Below are 16,735 nucleotides of genomic sequence, written 5' to 3' on the forward strand. Positions count from 1 at the left end.
TATGACCTGACATGTGTCGGTGCGCCGTTAAATCCATCCAACACAACACATATTTGTCAGTCAATGTTGATATATGAAAATGAAAACAAAGTGCTGAATGTTTCTGATTAGCCGATAACTCCGATATAATCGAAACAAAGGTATTTATTCCTGTCCGGTGACTGGTAGGCACCCAGTACCTTTAATTATTTTCAGTATACCATATGATCCCACTTAAGCAAATGAAACATGCTGTAACAGGTTGTTATCACTTAGATGTAGTTCATGTCTTTCTTCTTCTTGTCGTTCGCATCTGCACTGTCAGACCAGTAGCCTCGATGGAACTTGTGGTTTGCCAAAGATCCTCAATGCCTCCATACAGTTTCTGGTGGATTGAGGTATCTATAGACCAAGTCGCAACTCGCTCCTGGTCATGCCTTTTACATCTCTGAAGTATATGCTCTGCAGTCTGATCTTCTTCACCACATGGACAAGTTGTCGATGATGTCAGTCTGTATTTTTTGTACATGTGAGCATTGAGCTTGTTGTGCCCTGAGCGGAGCCTGACCATCATCACTTGTTCAGACCGATCAAGGAGATGAAAAGCATCTTCCTCCATCCTTGGTCTCGTTAGTGCCTTGATGATGGTGACTTTCTCCTTGTAACTCACAGGTTCTGTTGGTTGTTCATGTCCTCAAAGAGAATCACCATTGTAAATGAAATTAGTATTGTTATTTTCAATCACTTTGACTGACAGGGTTTGGCCTTTTTAGAGTTCTGTCATAATCATGTCTTATATTGAACGCATTAAACTCATGATCTCACCATGTACATTTTGTACTGTAAAATATATTTTTAGTTGAGTCAAAATTTTGTGCATTTTAAATTTTGGGTATGTTCACGAGGTTTAATATTCGCGAAATTGTTATAATGGTATTCTATTTGAATTAGAATTATACTAATGGTGAATATTTATGCGAGGATTAATTTTCGCGCTATGTAGGGCCTTGCGAATATAGTGAAAATTAAACCCTCACAAAAATGTCTGCTATTACAATATCACTTTGACAGGCTCTGCTTTCCTTGAATTCTATGATAACCCCTACAGTAAATGAAACTATGACATCACTTTTTCCTGTTGACAGGGTTTGGCGTTCCTGTACCCATTCATCACCAAGCAGCTGGTGAACATCAACAGCGAAGATCTGTTAAAACTGGCGTTCTACGATAAGGTCAAGATCGAGACATTGAGTGAGAAAGCACAGACAGATCTTAAGGAAGCTGGTATGTTTGTTTGTTTTGTCAGATTTTTCATTTGATATGCTCTTAACACAGGCTGCCTAGGTAGCCTATTTGTAGAACTCCTGCTCCGAGTGTGGGAGGCTATGGGTTTACTCCCTGACTGTGTCATACTAAAGACAAGAAAAATGGTGCTAGTAACTTCCTCTCTTGTCACTCGGCGTATAGTTCTAACACTGGTCATCTGTTGTCAGTAATTTGACTGGGTGGGGTATCACATGCTCTATGGTATGATAACCTAGTGAAGCAGCACTATGAAGGTAGGCATAATGCTCACTGTTGCTCATAGACACCATCATTCATATGACTGAAAATTTGTGGAAAAAGATCCTACAGTGGAATACACACACACACTTGCACTGTGTTTAACTTTGGAAGTTTAGTTAAACAGGTGTTTTTGAATTCTGTACCAGTATTGACTTACTGTTTGTATTGAAGTGACAACTTCCCCTCATAAATCATAGATGGAGCACAATATACTTCAGGTATGTTGTTGTCCTTTCTCAGACCATCACAAATAATATATGCATCATGTATGCCATAACCAACAGAATTAACTTGTTGTATCGACTGACAAATATGTAGTTTGTTGAGTTAACAAAGCAGCCTTTGTAAGTGTTATAGTACAAATTTCCCACATAGACAATGTGTTTACTTAAATATTTACATATAATTTCAGATCAAGGATGTGTGTTGTTTGTGTACAGACCAAAATACATGTAAGTGATGGTGATTTTATTTGACCTATAATTGTGTCGGTGTGACGTTAAACCCAACAAAATATATAAATAAAAAAAGGTGCATTGTAGTTAGTGACTTGGCTAGCTCAGTAATTTAGTAGTATCAGGAAGTCTAGTCTATAAGTTGAAACTAAAGGTATTTGCAAAGGTAATCATAACCTTTTTGTAAAAAAACAAGTTGTTCATGAAAATGTTCAGTTAACTTTCTGTGAAGAATACCAGTACTTGTACTGATTAAATTTTTGAATGAAAGGTCAGTGAGAGCGAATGCAGTGACAAGGAACCATAACTCTAGGTGGTCCCATCTTTTAATTTTCTCCCTTTTTTTAAAACCTGGTCTGGGGCATAACTCGAATACTAGGTAAGTTATTGACTTCATACTTTACATAATCATAGAGATCAGTGAGAGGGAATGCATTGTTAAAGAATCACAACTTTTACTGACCATTTGTCCTTAACACAACTACCGCAACTTAAAAGCTCCTCATGCGACAGCAATTTCCGTGAGCATCCATTAGTGTTAACGATCACCTCGTCTTAATCAGTTTGAATGAATTTGATAATTTACAGGAGCAGTCTACCAAATTGTAACATTACATTTGTTGGAGCAAGGGGAGATAACTGGTGTTTACACTACAAGGATGGCAGGACATCAGAATGGAAAAACACATTCAGACTGGCAGATATGGAACGAGAAGATTATGGTAAAGGCCTGGTTTATGAATTTCACATTATAAAGTCTCTGAAGTATTTAGAAGGTATTTAGTTGTACTTTCAGATCCAAAATATTCCAGAGGGAATCATTTTCTCTTATTTTAACTTTTTTGATAATTTTGTGAAATATTAATTACTTGAAATTTTGGTCACAAGAATATCTGATATTTAAGTTTGGTATTTCATACTTGCAAAATATCAGCTAAATCTAGAATTATATGATGCTGTTTTTTCTTATTATTAAAGAATGTGATTATTAGATCATGAATGTTAATTGAACTTTTGGTTATTTCAGGACGCAAACTACAGGAAGAGAAGCTAATGGCTGCTTTAGAAAAAGATAAAAAAGACAAAGAGGAGAAGATGGAAACTTAGGTATTGTGATCTTCAAAAAGAAAGATAAAAATAGTTCTGGATTTTTTTTTCAGTTTTATTATGCTTTGGAATAAAGTTCTTCAACAGAGAAGGTGGAAATAGAGCAGAATCATCTTTTCAATTTTGTTACATACAAGAAATAATGTTCCTCATCAGAGAAAATAGAAATAGTGCAGAATTTCTGTCTGTGTTGTTATATATAGGCAGTGATATAAAAAATTGTCCCCTTGTTTTATGTACTGGTGAAATGCTCTTTAACAGGGAAGATGGAAACAATGCAGAATTTTTTGTCAAATGTTCTTTTTGTAGAGGTATGATGATCCTCTAGTGTGGAAGATAGAAACGATTCAAAATTTCCAGTGTTATAAGTGTAGCGATCTTCAATAGGGAAGATAGAAACAATGCACAATTTTTATATCAATGTCATATAATATATGAGTGTAATGATCTTTAATGGTAAAGGCAGAAACCGTACGGAATTAGTGTTCTTTTATACAGGTATAATGATCTTCAATATGGAAGATAGAAAATTTTCTATAAGTATTTTTCTGGCTTACTTTTGTTATAGTTTTTTTTTCTGAACTTTTCAGTGTTTTAAGACATAGGGAAGAGTTTGTGTACAGTCATAGAAGTCATAAGGTTTAGATGTGAGGAGTAAATTGTTCTGTTAGTGAAGTACTTTATGAAAAATATGCACATTTTACTAGTTTAAGTTCTTACTTTTATTGCACATACTGTTGATAATATAGCAAGTTTTGAGAGCTGGAAGTATTCACATATATGATGCTTACAAGCTGATTTGATTGATTTACATCATACAGGATAACATTTTTTTACATAAGTGTATATATGTCTGGATATGCAGCATTTCTCTGAAATGATTCAGAATGGAAAGTTGTCTGAAATGATTCAGAATGGAAAGTTGTCTGAAATGATTCAGAATGGAAAGTTGTCTGAAATGATTCAGAATGGAAAGTTGTCTGAAATTATTCAGAATGGAAAGTGAGTGTGGATAAGTGCTTTAGTAATCATGGACTTGCTGTTTGTTAGTAATTGGATTTCAGTTCAACATTTGGTATTCAGACACTTAATGAAGAAATAGATCTTGCTGTTCAAGAAATGTGCAGGCCTGCTGTATATGCAATTTACATGCTTGTAAAAGAATATGACTCCTGGGTGTGTGTGTGGGGGGGGGGGGGGGGGGGTGCAGGGATGTCTGTTTATCCCTCATTCAAACACACATAAAAGAATTTAGGAAATATTAAATTCTTCAAGAGCAAGTCAGTTAGGTTAATAGCATCAGGAAAAATGGGTGCCATGAACAAAAATGTACTTGCCATGGTCATTCAAACAAATGGAGGATTTCTGTAAATGCTTATTGTGTGAATGGTTTTCTTTGTTATTTGAACAAACAGATCATGAAACAAATCATCACCATAAATGAGCCGCACCATGAGAAAACCAACATAGTGCGTTCGCGACCAGCATGGATTCAGACCAGCCTGCACGGTCTGATCAGAATTCATGCTGTTCGCTTTCAAACCTTGTTGCAGTTAGACAATCTGTTAGCGAACAACATGGATCCTGACCAGACTGCGTGGTTGCAAATGCACTACGTTGGTTTTCTCATGGTGCGGCTCAATTTTCATAGGTATGTTGGTTACAGATTTCATTTACTGTTAATCAGTGACATTAAATGTTGTTGTATTTGTTTATGTTTTTTTTTTTGCCAAGTGGAATAAATGTGTTAAAGATTTTGTTTATTTGTTGTGATTCGTTTTTAGCTCATCTGATTTTTTGAAAAAAAATGATGAGTTATTGTCATCACTTGAGCGGTTGTCGGCGTCGGCGTAGGCGTCGGCGTCGGCGTTGCCTGGTTAAGTTTTATGTTTAGGTCAGCTTTTCTCCTAAACTATCAAAGCTATTGCTTTGAAACTTGGAATACTTGTTCACCATCATAAGCTGACCCTGTATAGCAAGAAACATAACTCCATCTTGCTTTTTGCAAGATTTATGGCCCCTTTTGTACTTAGAAAATATCAGATTTCTTGGTTAAGTTTTATGTTTAGGTCAACTTTTCTCCTAAACTATCAAAGCTTTTGCTTTGAAACTTGGAATACTTGTTCACCATCATAAGCAGACCATGTACATCAAGAAACATAACTCCATCTTGCTTTTTGCAAGAATTATTGCCCCTTTTGGACTTAGAAAATCAGTTTTCTTGGTTAAGTTTTATGTTTAGGTCAGCTTTTATCCTAAACTATCAAAGCTATTCCTTTAAAACTTGCAACACTTGTTCACCATCATAAGCTGACCCTGTACAGCAAGAAACATAACTCCATCCTGCTTTTTGCAAGATTTATGGCCCCTTTTGGACTTAGAAAATATCAGATTTCTTGGTTAAGTTTTATGTTTAGGTCAACTTTTTCTCTTAAACTATCAAAGCTATTGCTTTAAAACTTGCAACTCTTGTTCACCATCATAAGCTGACCCTGTACAGCAAGCAACATAACTCCATCCTGCTTTTTGCAATAATTATTGCCCCTTTTGGACTTAGAAAAATCATTTTCTTGGTTGAATATTATGTTTAAGTCAACTTTTCTCATAAACTATCAAAGCTATTGCTTTAAAACTTGCAACAGTTTTTCACCATCATAAGTGGACACTGTACATCAAGAAACATAACTCTATCCTGCTTTTTGCAAGAGTGATGGCCCTTTTTAGACTTAGAAAATCGTGGGTAGGACAATATTTCTATTATACAAAAAAAATCAGATGAGCGTCAGCACCCGCAAGGCGGTGCTCTTGTTTAGCTCATCTGATTTTTTGAAAAAAAAATGATGAGCTATTGTCATCACTTGATCGGTGTCGGCGTCTGTATCGGCGTTGTCTGGTTAAGTTTTATGTTTAGGTCAGCTTTTCTCCTAAACTATCAAAGCTATTGCTTTGAAACTTGGAACACTTGTTCATTATCATAAGCTGACCCTGTTTAGCAATAAACATAACTCTGTCCTGCTTTTTGCAAGATTTATGGCTCCTTTTGTACTTAGAAAATATCACATTTCTTGGTTAAGTTTTATGTTTAGGTAAACTTTTCTCCTAAACTATCAAAGCTATTGCTTTGAAACTTGCAACACTTGTTCACCATCATAAGCTGACCCTGTACATCAAGAAACATAACTCCATCCTGCTTTTTGCAAGAATTATTGCCCCTTTTGGACTTAGAAAATCAGTTTTCTTGGTTAAGTTTTATGTTTAGGTCAGCTTTTCTCCTAAACTATCAAAGCTATTGCTTTAAAACTTGCAACACTTGTTCACCATCATAAGCTGACCCTGTACAGCAAGAAACATAACTCAATCCTGCTTTTTGCAAGATTTATGGCCCCATTTGGACTTAGAAAATATCAGATTTCTTGGTTAAGTTTTATGTTTAGGTTAACTTTTTCTCTTAAACTATCAAAGCTATTGCTTTGAAACTTGCAACACTTGTCCACCATCATAAGCTGACCCTGTACAGCAAGAAACATAACTCCATCCTGCTTTTTACAATAATTATTGCCCCTTTTGGACTTAGAAAATCAGTTTTCTTGGTTGAGTATTATGTTTAAGTCAGCTTTTCTTATAAACTATCAAAGCTATTGCTTTAAAACTTGCAACAGTTTTCCACCATCATAAGCGGATGCTGTACATCAAGAAACATAACTCTATCCTGTTTTTGCAAGAATGATGGCCCTTTTTAGACTAAGAAAATCATGGGTAGGACAATATTTCTATTATACAAAAAAATCAGATGAGCGTCAGCACCTGCAAGGCGGTGCTCTTGTTTAAAAGTCCAACTCTGTATGGAAGTACTGACCTATTGTCAACAAGAACCTGAAAACATTCTCGTAAGAATTTGAGGTGGAGAATGAATGGGGACATCCTTGGCACAATGGTTGAGGTTGGTTACTGAATCACCTTACTGCAGCTGTGGGTTCGAACCCTTGCTAGGGATATAGAGGTCTTCATGTGAGGAAGCCATCCAGCTGGCATACACAATGCCTGTAGAGGCACCTGATGTCTTCCTCGACCATCAAACATTGGAAAAGTTTCCATATGACCTAAATTTTACCAGCGGGAAGAAACTTGATAAATGCAAAGACCAATATTTTTTTTCCATTTTTAGCTCACCTGTCACAAAGTGACAAGGTGAGCTTTTGTGATCGCGCAGCATTATGTTGTAGAATTTGGCATTTTTATATGAAAGTTTGGTCACAGTTGATATTTAAAGTTTATAAATGGATGAAAGTTTTTGGAAAGAGTTTGCATAGAACCTATCATATGACTTGAGTTGGTAATTACTGCTGGACATATTTTAATGCAAACTTTCAGTTTTGATCAATTTACCAGGTAGAGAGAAGTAATTTTTGTTACATACTCTCCATTTGTAAAAAAAAAAAATCCTGCCAAATGTTTATACCAAATGTATACATATATTTTCTATCCCACAAGATGCTCCTGTTTTTCTTGTGATGCTTTTGAACAATGTTTTGTGATGTACTTGTATGCAGCTGACCCAGGGGGCATTGGTGGACAAGCTAATAGGGCCGGTGACTTTAAATAACTTTCCCTGTACTACTGTTGTTTCAAAACCTCACTTGGAGTGTATAATGCATTCATGTGATGAAGTCATCCAGCTGGCTAAGATATGTCAATGGTTCTCCCTAGTGACTGGCCTTGCCTGAAATAATGTTCCGAGGGGCACCTGGAGTGCATCTTCCGCCAGATGATTGAAAGTTGCCATATGAGCTATATTTGGTTGATGCAACTCAAAACTGACAAAAAAAGACAAAAAATAAATGTGTTTCATATTTTTATATCCCTCTTGACCAGAGATGAGGGTGTATTTATCTGCTCATGTTGGCCTGTCTGTCTGTCTGTCTGTCTGTCTGTTGGTAGAAAATGTGTTTTCTACTAAAAGAAACAAGAGAACACTTTTGCCTACAGTAGTCAAATTTAATAGGATGATTGCCTGTCCCAATAGTTTTAGTGGTAAATAGGTGAAGTTCACAGTGTCTTTGAGACTATAATCAATACTTATCTAGGATATTTAGGCCTGCAGTCCGAGTTATATATTAAAAGGCATCTAAACGATAAACAATGATTTTATTCATGAGCAAATCACTGTTTGAGATATATTATTTTGATTCTAACACGTCAAGGATCATGATATCCATCAAATATTTGCCTGATTTCTATTGATTTCTTTTCCAGCGCGCCACTATGACGTAATAATTGTGATGTCGGGGGAAAATGAATTGTTGAATAATAACACAGTTTTCAGCCTTCTTTGTTTAATAGGAAAACAAATTGGGTCGTGTTAATATATATAAATTCGCAAACAAAAACTACGAAGGCTTAATGCCATTCCAATGTTCCTTCCAATAAATGTTCAACTGAACATAAAATTTGTGACAAAATGTAAGGCAGATAAACACCAGAAAACAAATTGACCATTATTATCAATATTTTGAGATGACACCATCCTTCTCCCCAACTTTTGCAAGAGTGTGATGCAATATCAATTAACAGTGTTAAAAAATACTGTTTTTTCCATAATATCTGGGATATTGCAATAGTCTACTTGTGATGCAAAGGTACGTGCTGGTACTGTTATCCAGTAATGCTGTTCTAGGGACCCACCACTACCTAAAGACCTACTTCCTTCAAACCCCCCACCCCCACTTACATGATTGTGCTTTCACAACTTTATCTCAGCTTTTTAGCTCACCTGTCAAATAGTGACAAGGTGAGCTTTTGTGATCGCCCTTCGTCCGTCGTCCGTCCGTCCACAATTTCTTGTGAACACGATATTTTGCAATCAATTTTAATTAAACTTGCAGGCAGTTTGAATTGGCATAATATCTCGGTTCCTTTCGAAAATTGGCCAGATCCCATTATGGGTTCCAGAGTTATGGTCCCTTAAAGGGCCAAAATTTGCTATTTTGGATTGGGAACATGATAGAGACCACATTTTGCAACCAATTTTAATCAAACTTGCACACAACTAGACCCCTTCATGGGTTCCAGAGTTATGGCCCCTTAAAGCACCAAAATTTTCTATTTTTGCTCTTGCAGCCATATAGAGACTTCATTATGGTTTGATTTGATACAAACTTGCAAAATATCTTTAACAACAATAGATCTTGGATTACCTGATGAATCCTTCAGATCCAATCATAGGTTCTGGAGTTACGGCTCCTGATTGATCCCTGAACGAGCCAAAATTTGTTAATTTTTACCATGTGAACACGATAAAAGTGACATTTTACATTTGATTTTAACCACACTTACACACCACTTAAGTCACAATAAGTTCTCAGTTCCTTTTGAAAACAGTTAGATTCTATCATGAGTTCTATAGTTACCGCCCCTGAAAGGAGCAAAATCTCAGTTCCTTTTGAAAACCAGCTAGATTCTATCATGAGTTCTATAGTTACCGCCCCTGAAAGGAGCAAAATTTTCTGTTTTGGCCCTTTCAGTCTTAAAGAGGTTTCATTTATGTTTTGATTAGATACAAACTTGCACAGAATGTTTATCTTGATGATCTGTAGGCCAAGTTCGAAACTGGATCATGTGGGGTCAAAAACTAGGTCACCAGATCAAATCAAAGGAAAAGCTTGTTGACATCCAAGAGGCCACATATATTATCCTATTTTCATGGAACTTGGTCAGAATGTTTATCTTGATGATTCCTATGCCAAGTTCAAAACTGGGTCATATGGCATCAAAAACTAGGTCACCACTCAAATCAAAGGGAAAGCTTGTTAACACTAGATGCCACATTTATGACCCTATCTTCTTTAAACTTGGTCAGAATGTTTGTCTTGTTGATTCCTAGGCCAAGTTTAACAGGTGAGCGATATAGGGTTATCATGACCCTCTTGTTTTATTTATTCTATCTCTTTTCAGTACATTTAACATTTTAAAATCTCAGCTAAATAATTCTCTTAAGATATCTAAATGCATTCACTATTGCACATACTGCTACAGTGATTAAATAAAACTTAAATGTTAAAGAGGTGCCACAGAATAACTGTATTCTTTTGTATTTTATTTCCATGATGGTAATTATACAGGATTTTCATGAAAAAAAAATTTGAGAAATAAAAGTATCTACTACAAATTGACAGTGACATATGTTAAGCCAAGACAATGTGTTTAATATCTAAAATGTTTTATTAAATTTATATAGCAGATTGCACAGCACTTGCTGTATTGAGTGTTGACCACATGTTGTTTCTACATTTTAAAACTATACTGAAAAGAGACTGACTGAATAAGTTGTGGAAAAAAAACAACAATAATTTAAGGCGGGCCGAAATTGTCCCCAGTCATTGTATTATACCAGTATTATCAGAATGATTTTCACAAAAATTATGCGGAAGGGAAAAGTAGGTCACTAGGCTAAGGCAGGTCTTTAAACACATGCATTCTCTTTAACTTCCTGTATGTCACTGTCAAGTAACTGTAAAAGCAAGGTAGATATACTGGTATTTCTCAATATCATGTGTAATTACCATCATAGAAACACAAATAAAATACAGTTATTCTGTGGTGGGTCTTTAACTGAAATAATGTTTAACTTAGGACACACTTCCTGTACACAATTAAAATTAATAAAGACAGCAATTAATATTAGATGTTAAAATAAAAACATGTATTTGAATCTGGAAGTGTTCAATTATAAAACCTTATATACAATTTAACTAAAATGATATTACATACAGAATGAAAGAGTGATTTTGTTGAAAATAAATGGTAAAATAGTGAATATGATATTTGATCTATAGTATTGAACTGAAACAAAAAGTTGCATTTTATACTTTAAAAAAATATCACCAATAAAATCATAAATAGTTATGTAGGGTTACATGTACCTCAAAGCTAAATCTAGGTCAGTTATCAGTCAATGCAGGATATGTTTGTGACTGTGCAAGCCTGGCTAAATGTTATCAGGACATGTGGATTTAGCAAAGCTGTGTCAACAATAGTAAAATAAATGTCACTCGAATTTGTAGATGTACTAGACTGTTGAAACTTAATTACAAGACTTGGATATTTATTTGCAAAATGCTTGTAGCCAAAACTGCACGTGGATTTCAGAAATCTTTTGGATTTTTGTCTATCCTTCAAGAACAGACATGCAAGGTAAGTGCTGCACTTTGAAATATCTGTGTTTGAGCAGGTCCCAGAAAAGTCACAAATTAGCTATATAGCTAAATCTAGCTATATATAGCTAGAAATAGCTAGAAAACCAATAACAATTGTTTAACATATGTGTATATTAAATGTAAAATAATTATTATCCCATTCAAATGGTTTATGAGACAGAAGACAATCACAAAGAATGGAGATCTATGCAGTTTCAGTTTCAATACATGTTGCGAATTTCTGCGATTAGTCATTTATAAATTTGTCTTATACTACGATGATTATCACAAGAGAAAAATTCAGTGATGATTTATCGCAAAATACTGCCACAGTTATTGAAAATGTCACTACAAAAATCTTGGATTTGTGTTATTGTCTTTCATCTTATAAACCTTTTGGACGTAATTATGACCATTTTGCATCTTGTTTTCACATATTTTGCATTATTGGTATTGGTTTTATAGCTACTTCTAGCTATATATAGCTAGATTTAGCTACATAGCTAATTTGTGACTTTTCTGGGACCTGTTGAGGGAAAAACAGACTTGCTGTTAGATGACCTTGACATGAATCCAGGCTGATCCAGTCAGTCACATTGAATTTCATGCTCACAGATGTAAGGGACAAGTGAATTGATGTCAGCAACCTTAAACACTCAACCACAGTAGCTGCCTTTTTTTGCCTCCGAAGGTGGGCATATTAAAATCGCACTGTCCATCCGTGCATCCGGTAATTCTTGTCCGGGCTGTAACTCTTCCATCCATAAAGGGATTTTGAAATAACTTTGCAAAAATGTTCACCATAATGAGATGATGTGTCATGCACAAGACTCAGACCCCTAGCTCCAAGGTCAAGGTCACACTTAGAGGTCAAATGTTAATATGGTCTGTTTCGTGTCCGGTCCATAACTCTGCCATCCATGAAGGGATTTTCAAACAACTTGGCATAAATGTTTACCATAATGAGACGACATGTCGTGCGCAAGACCCAGACCTCTAGCTCCAAGGTCAAGGTCACACTTTTAAGTCAAATGTTAACAGGGTATGTTTCGTGTCCGGTCTATAACTCTGCTATTCATAAAGTGATTTCGAAATTACTTGGCATAAATGTTCCTCATAATGAGGAGACGTGTCATGAGCAAGACCCAGACCCCTAGTTCCAAGGTCAAGGTCACACTTCGAGGTCAAAAGTTAACATGTTTCTTGTATGGTCCATAACTCTGCCATTGATGAAGGGATTTTGAAATTACTTGGCATAAATGTTCCCTATAATGAGGTGAGGTGTCTTGTGCAAGACCCAGACCTCTAGCTCCAGGGTCAAGGTCACACTTAGAAATCAGGGGTGTTTCTTGTCTGGTCCATAACTGCCATTTATCAAGGAATTTGAAAATAATTTGACACAAATGTTAACCATATTGAGAAGACGTGTCACGCTTATGACCCAGGCCTCTAAGGTCAAGGTCAAGGTCACAAAATGATATGTGATTTTTTGCGCATACAACTGTGGCATTCTTGGGCCTACTTTGGGGGCATTTGTCACCAATAGTGACAGCTCTTGTTTTACATGTATAGTAGTATGTATATTTGACCAAGGTCTTTGTTGAACTATAATATATAAATATTCAAATAATAATATTCATATGAGAATGTAAAAAACCAGCCATTCAGTTTAAAAGCGATAAACTTTTTTAAATTTTTCATAGATAATTGGACAAAGTACAAGTTTTATATGTACCAATACACAGGTCAAGTTAGAAAGTGATGTGCATTCATCAAAGTACATGTAGTATTTTGTCTCATTTGGTTAAAAATTGAAGATCTTATGTCAATTTTTTAACATTGACTTTTAATTGTAAAATATTTGAATGAAATTTATTCCATTGTTTTGCTGATTTGTTTAATTATATTGAACCTTATGTAGGTGTCTAATGTTTTAAATTCATTTACAGAAATGTTTTTCTGCTACAAACAAAAAGTTTAGGGACAAGGTGTATGAGTTGAGAACATACTCCATTAATCCGAAAGATATAAAACCCTTTATGGAACTTAGTAAAGAGTGGATGCACATCAGAATGAAACACTCAAAGCTGATTGGTTATTGGCTCAGTGAAATAGGCGGGATTAATGATGTAGTGCACATATGGGAATACGGTATGTATTTTTATGCATGTTCGGTTTTATTTGCAAGGTGTGATCAAAAAGGGGTCTCTGTCTGAAGTCGTTACTTGACTTAGAATCATTGGCCTGTCATGATGTTGGGATTGAGTGTCATCATCATGGGATAAAGCCATCCAGCTTGCTTGGGAAACATTAGTGCTCAAACATACTTAAGGAATGAAAGAACAACAAAGAAGTACTTTGGTCAGTGAGTTTTGGAATGTTGCTGATTCTATCCAGATATTATTTTCTAAAAGGTGTTGTGATTATTCATTACAAACTTTCTGAACTTTGTTTAGGACATTGGCAAGCCTAAATAGTCACTGATATCGATTGACTAGTGAGTAATGTAATATTTTCTTGAATTTAATGTGTGTTAAATGAGCTTTCAAACGTTAATTTCAGGCTTTTTGTCAAGAAAATTTATTTAAAACACTCGTGTTAATTACATGATTGTGATTAGATGTAAAATATAAGAAATTGTGGTACATGTATATCATTCACATCAAAATACCAATGTTTATCATTTGCTATATCTTCTTACCAACTGCTATCTGTCTTTAAATAAAAAACTAATTTGATGTTCATTTGGAAGTACATGTATGTACCCTTAATATCATCATCTTTCATCCATGTTTTACCTTCCAGATAGCCTTAGTCACAGAGCGAAAGTAAGACAAGCTCTGGCAGGTGACCCGGAGTGGGTGGGGAACTATTTCAGTAAAATATTACCCTGGATGCATCGTCAGGAGAATAGTCTTCTCAAGTGTTTACCAGGAACAGCTATACTAGATCCACCATCAAATGGTAATGTGGTGATTTGTTTATAAATATAAATTATTTAATATAATGCAAATGAATTAAAAGTTATGCGTATAATGAATGTGGGTAGGGAAGTGCCAGTTGCTACTTGCTACATGCCAGTTCACAGGACCTTTGTATTGCGACTGCAATTGTAGTCGAACTTGTCCAAGGACGCAGTAAAAGTCCCACATTTTTTACACAGTTGCCACATCCTGACGGTGATTTAAAATAACCATGTGTTGTGATAAATGAAAACAAATGGTGAACTTTACCCAATTCGCAAGTAGCAACTGGCAACTGGCATGTCCCTACCTGCATCCCATATATAATAGTTTGGAAACTTGCTAGAGAAATAGGGAATAACTGACTACTGACTACAATATGCTGTCTTTTGATATCAGTTTTATTAGGCGATGTTGATATGTGCTGGAAGAGATGAGGTTTGTTATTCAGCATGTGAAATTGTTTAAATAGGGTTTTGTTTCAATCAGACTGGATCTTTAACCCTTGACCTGGTGGCCATTTACTGTTTAACAGTGGCCAGACGGTGTTATGGAAGAGTGAGTGAGTGAGTTGGGTTTTACGGCAAATCAACACAAAAATATCGCCAAGGGGAGGTACCTCGATCCTATGGACTCATCTCTTGTTCTGTATGAAGTTTGTTTTCACTGCGAAGATTTTCTGTGCCAATTGAAATTCTAAAAGTTTATACCATGCCACTATGCACAATTCTGATTCATGTTGATTTTCTCTTCTCGTTAATAAACACCCATATATTTATAGATTTTATTCTATATTTAGGTGTTTATGAGAGTCAAGCCTTTGTGAGCACCAAGGGTAGGGATGAGACAACCACTGCCATAAGAAATATTCACAGACCATCTGCTATGTTGCTAGGCAGCTGGTACAGCATTCTGGGATATGAATCCATTGGTATAACTTTTTATTTTGATAATTTGGTAACATGCCAGGAACCAGCAAATTAGTTTATGCCATAGGTACCTGCAATCCAGACACCTATTTGCAGAATAGTACACTGTTGGGACCTTTTCCTTCCCTGGAGTTGAGGCATCTAGATCTGATACTTATTCCAAGTCATTGATTGGCTTATTGCCCTTGAGATATCTAGAAAGCAGTGCCAAAAGCTGTTTTCTCTATCACTTAATCCTGCTGAAATTTAGTTACAACCCAAGGAATCATCTATTGTTACAACAAACTTTCTACGGCCTATGTAAAATGACAACATAAATTAAATTCTGTAGATGCATGAAATATTTGTTAAACTTAAAGTATATAAATTAGGAAGTTAATCTTTTCTTCTTAAAAATACAGTCAAATCTTTCTGTAAAGACTACCTCTGAGGGAGTCAAAAAGTGGTCTTTATTGAAGATTCAAAGGTCAAAATACACTGCAAATGATTCAGTAGAAAATCACTTTGTTTTAGTGATTTTTAGAGCCTGGTGATTTATTTTTGCAGATGGTCAGTAGCACAGGTGTGACAATATATCATCTGCCATTTTTGTATATTTCAGGTTTCATGCTATGGCATCATCCAGATGTGGACAATCTTGTTCATTCCTCAGAAACAGCAGCCAAAGATAGTGGTAAATAAGGGGCTTTTGTTCTGTGCAAATTGATAAATGTAGGACCCCTGTAATGAGATCAACTTCAATTCTGTAAAAAAGTTATTTTAATTGCAGGGCAGTCCATGTTGTTGGATTCTTCAAATAAATGATATGGAAAGTTTTAAAAGATGTAAACTTCTGTTTACTGTAGATTTCATATTGATGGTTTTTTGGCAGCAAGAGCATACCAAGTTTGAGCAAGTGGATATGTCTTTGTATAACCCAAGAAACCATTGAGTCTAGCTTGATGAAAAGCAAATTGTGTTTTTGTTTCTTGTACCTAAGGAAGTGAGTACTGATAAGTACAAGTAAGTGTAAATAAGTAATGGTAAGAAATATATATCCCAGAATGCCATCTGTGTATTCCTCATCAGTAGAGCTGACAGAAGACATCGTCATAAATTGCTACTTTTGGCATACGGTAATAAAATCAAAAATGTAACTTTTCACTTTCGAATAAGAACACCAAAATTACAAAATATTTTTTGGTTGTGCCAAGCATACCTGTTGTTGAAGGAGGGCAGATCCTGGTTTATTTGAAATAACAATAAGTTTTATTTGTATATTTTCAGGTGTGACAGTTGTTCATTCTCGTCTCCTCTTGCCGACACCATGGTCACCCATGAAATGAAGAAGAATCTTGTCCTCCTACTAAAGAACAAAACAATCTGATCTGTGTTTGGTTTCTTAGAACTACGGCAAGCACTAAAAAATAAACGGATGGATTATTCATATTGTTGGAATATAGCTTAACATTTCCCAGTGTTTTATGAAAACCAATTATTTGTTTCACTTTTTTTAATGTAAATATTGATTTGTTATATGTATAAATACAGACTAGTGCATTGTT

The 16,735-nt window shown here is 35.4% G+C and overlaps 2 protein-coding genes across 2 annotated transcripts in view; both read left to right on the top strand.

Annotated features, from left to right (window-relative positions):
- Positions 1-4,864, top strand: part of LOC123549898 (RNA cytosine-C(5)-methyltransferase NSUN2-like) — a 49,728-nt gene extending 44,864 nt beyond the window's left edge. Inside the window, exons 18-22 of the mRNA XM_053546493.1 lie at positions 1,125-1,263; positions 1,958-1,997; positions 2,589-2,722; positions 3,028-3,107; positions 3,698-4,864. Of these exons, the coding sequence (XP_053402468.1) occupies positions 1,125-1,263; positions 1,958-1,997; positions 2,589-2,722; positions 3,028-3,107 (393 nt within the window). The 3' untranslated portion in view covers positions 3,698-4,864. The remainder of the gene's footprint in view (positions 1-1,124; positions 1,264-1,957; positions 1,998-2,588; positions 2,723-3,027; positions 3,108-3,697) is intronic.
- A 5,926-nt stretch (positions 4,865-10,790) lies between these two features.
- LOC123548382 (protein NipSnap homolog 3A-like) lies at positions 10,791-16,735 on the top strand. Its single transcript, XM_045335588.2, has 6 exons — positions 10,791-11,297; positions 13,249-13,450; positions 14,105-14,263; positions 15,062-15,193; positions 15,793-15,864; positions 16,458-16,735. Exons 1-6 carry the CDS (start codon positions 11,220-11,222, stop codon positions 16,514-16,516), a joined length of 702 nt encoding a protein of 233 aa, XP_045191523.2. The 5' UTR covers positions 10,791-11,219; the 3' UTR covers positions 16,517-16,735.

Source organism: Mercenaria mercenaria, chromosome 6 (assembly GCF_021730395.1).
Source record: "Mercenaria mercenaria strain notata chromosome 6, MADL_Memer_1, whole genome shotgun sequence".
Taxonomy (NCBI): Eukaryota; Metazoa; Mollusca; class Bivalvia; order Venerida; family Veneridae; genus Mercenaria; species Mercenaria mercenaria.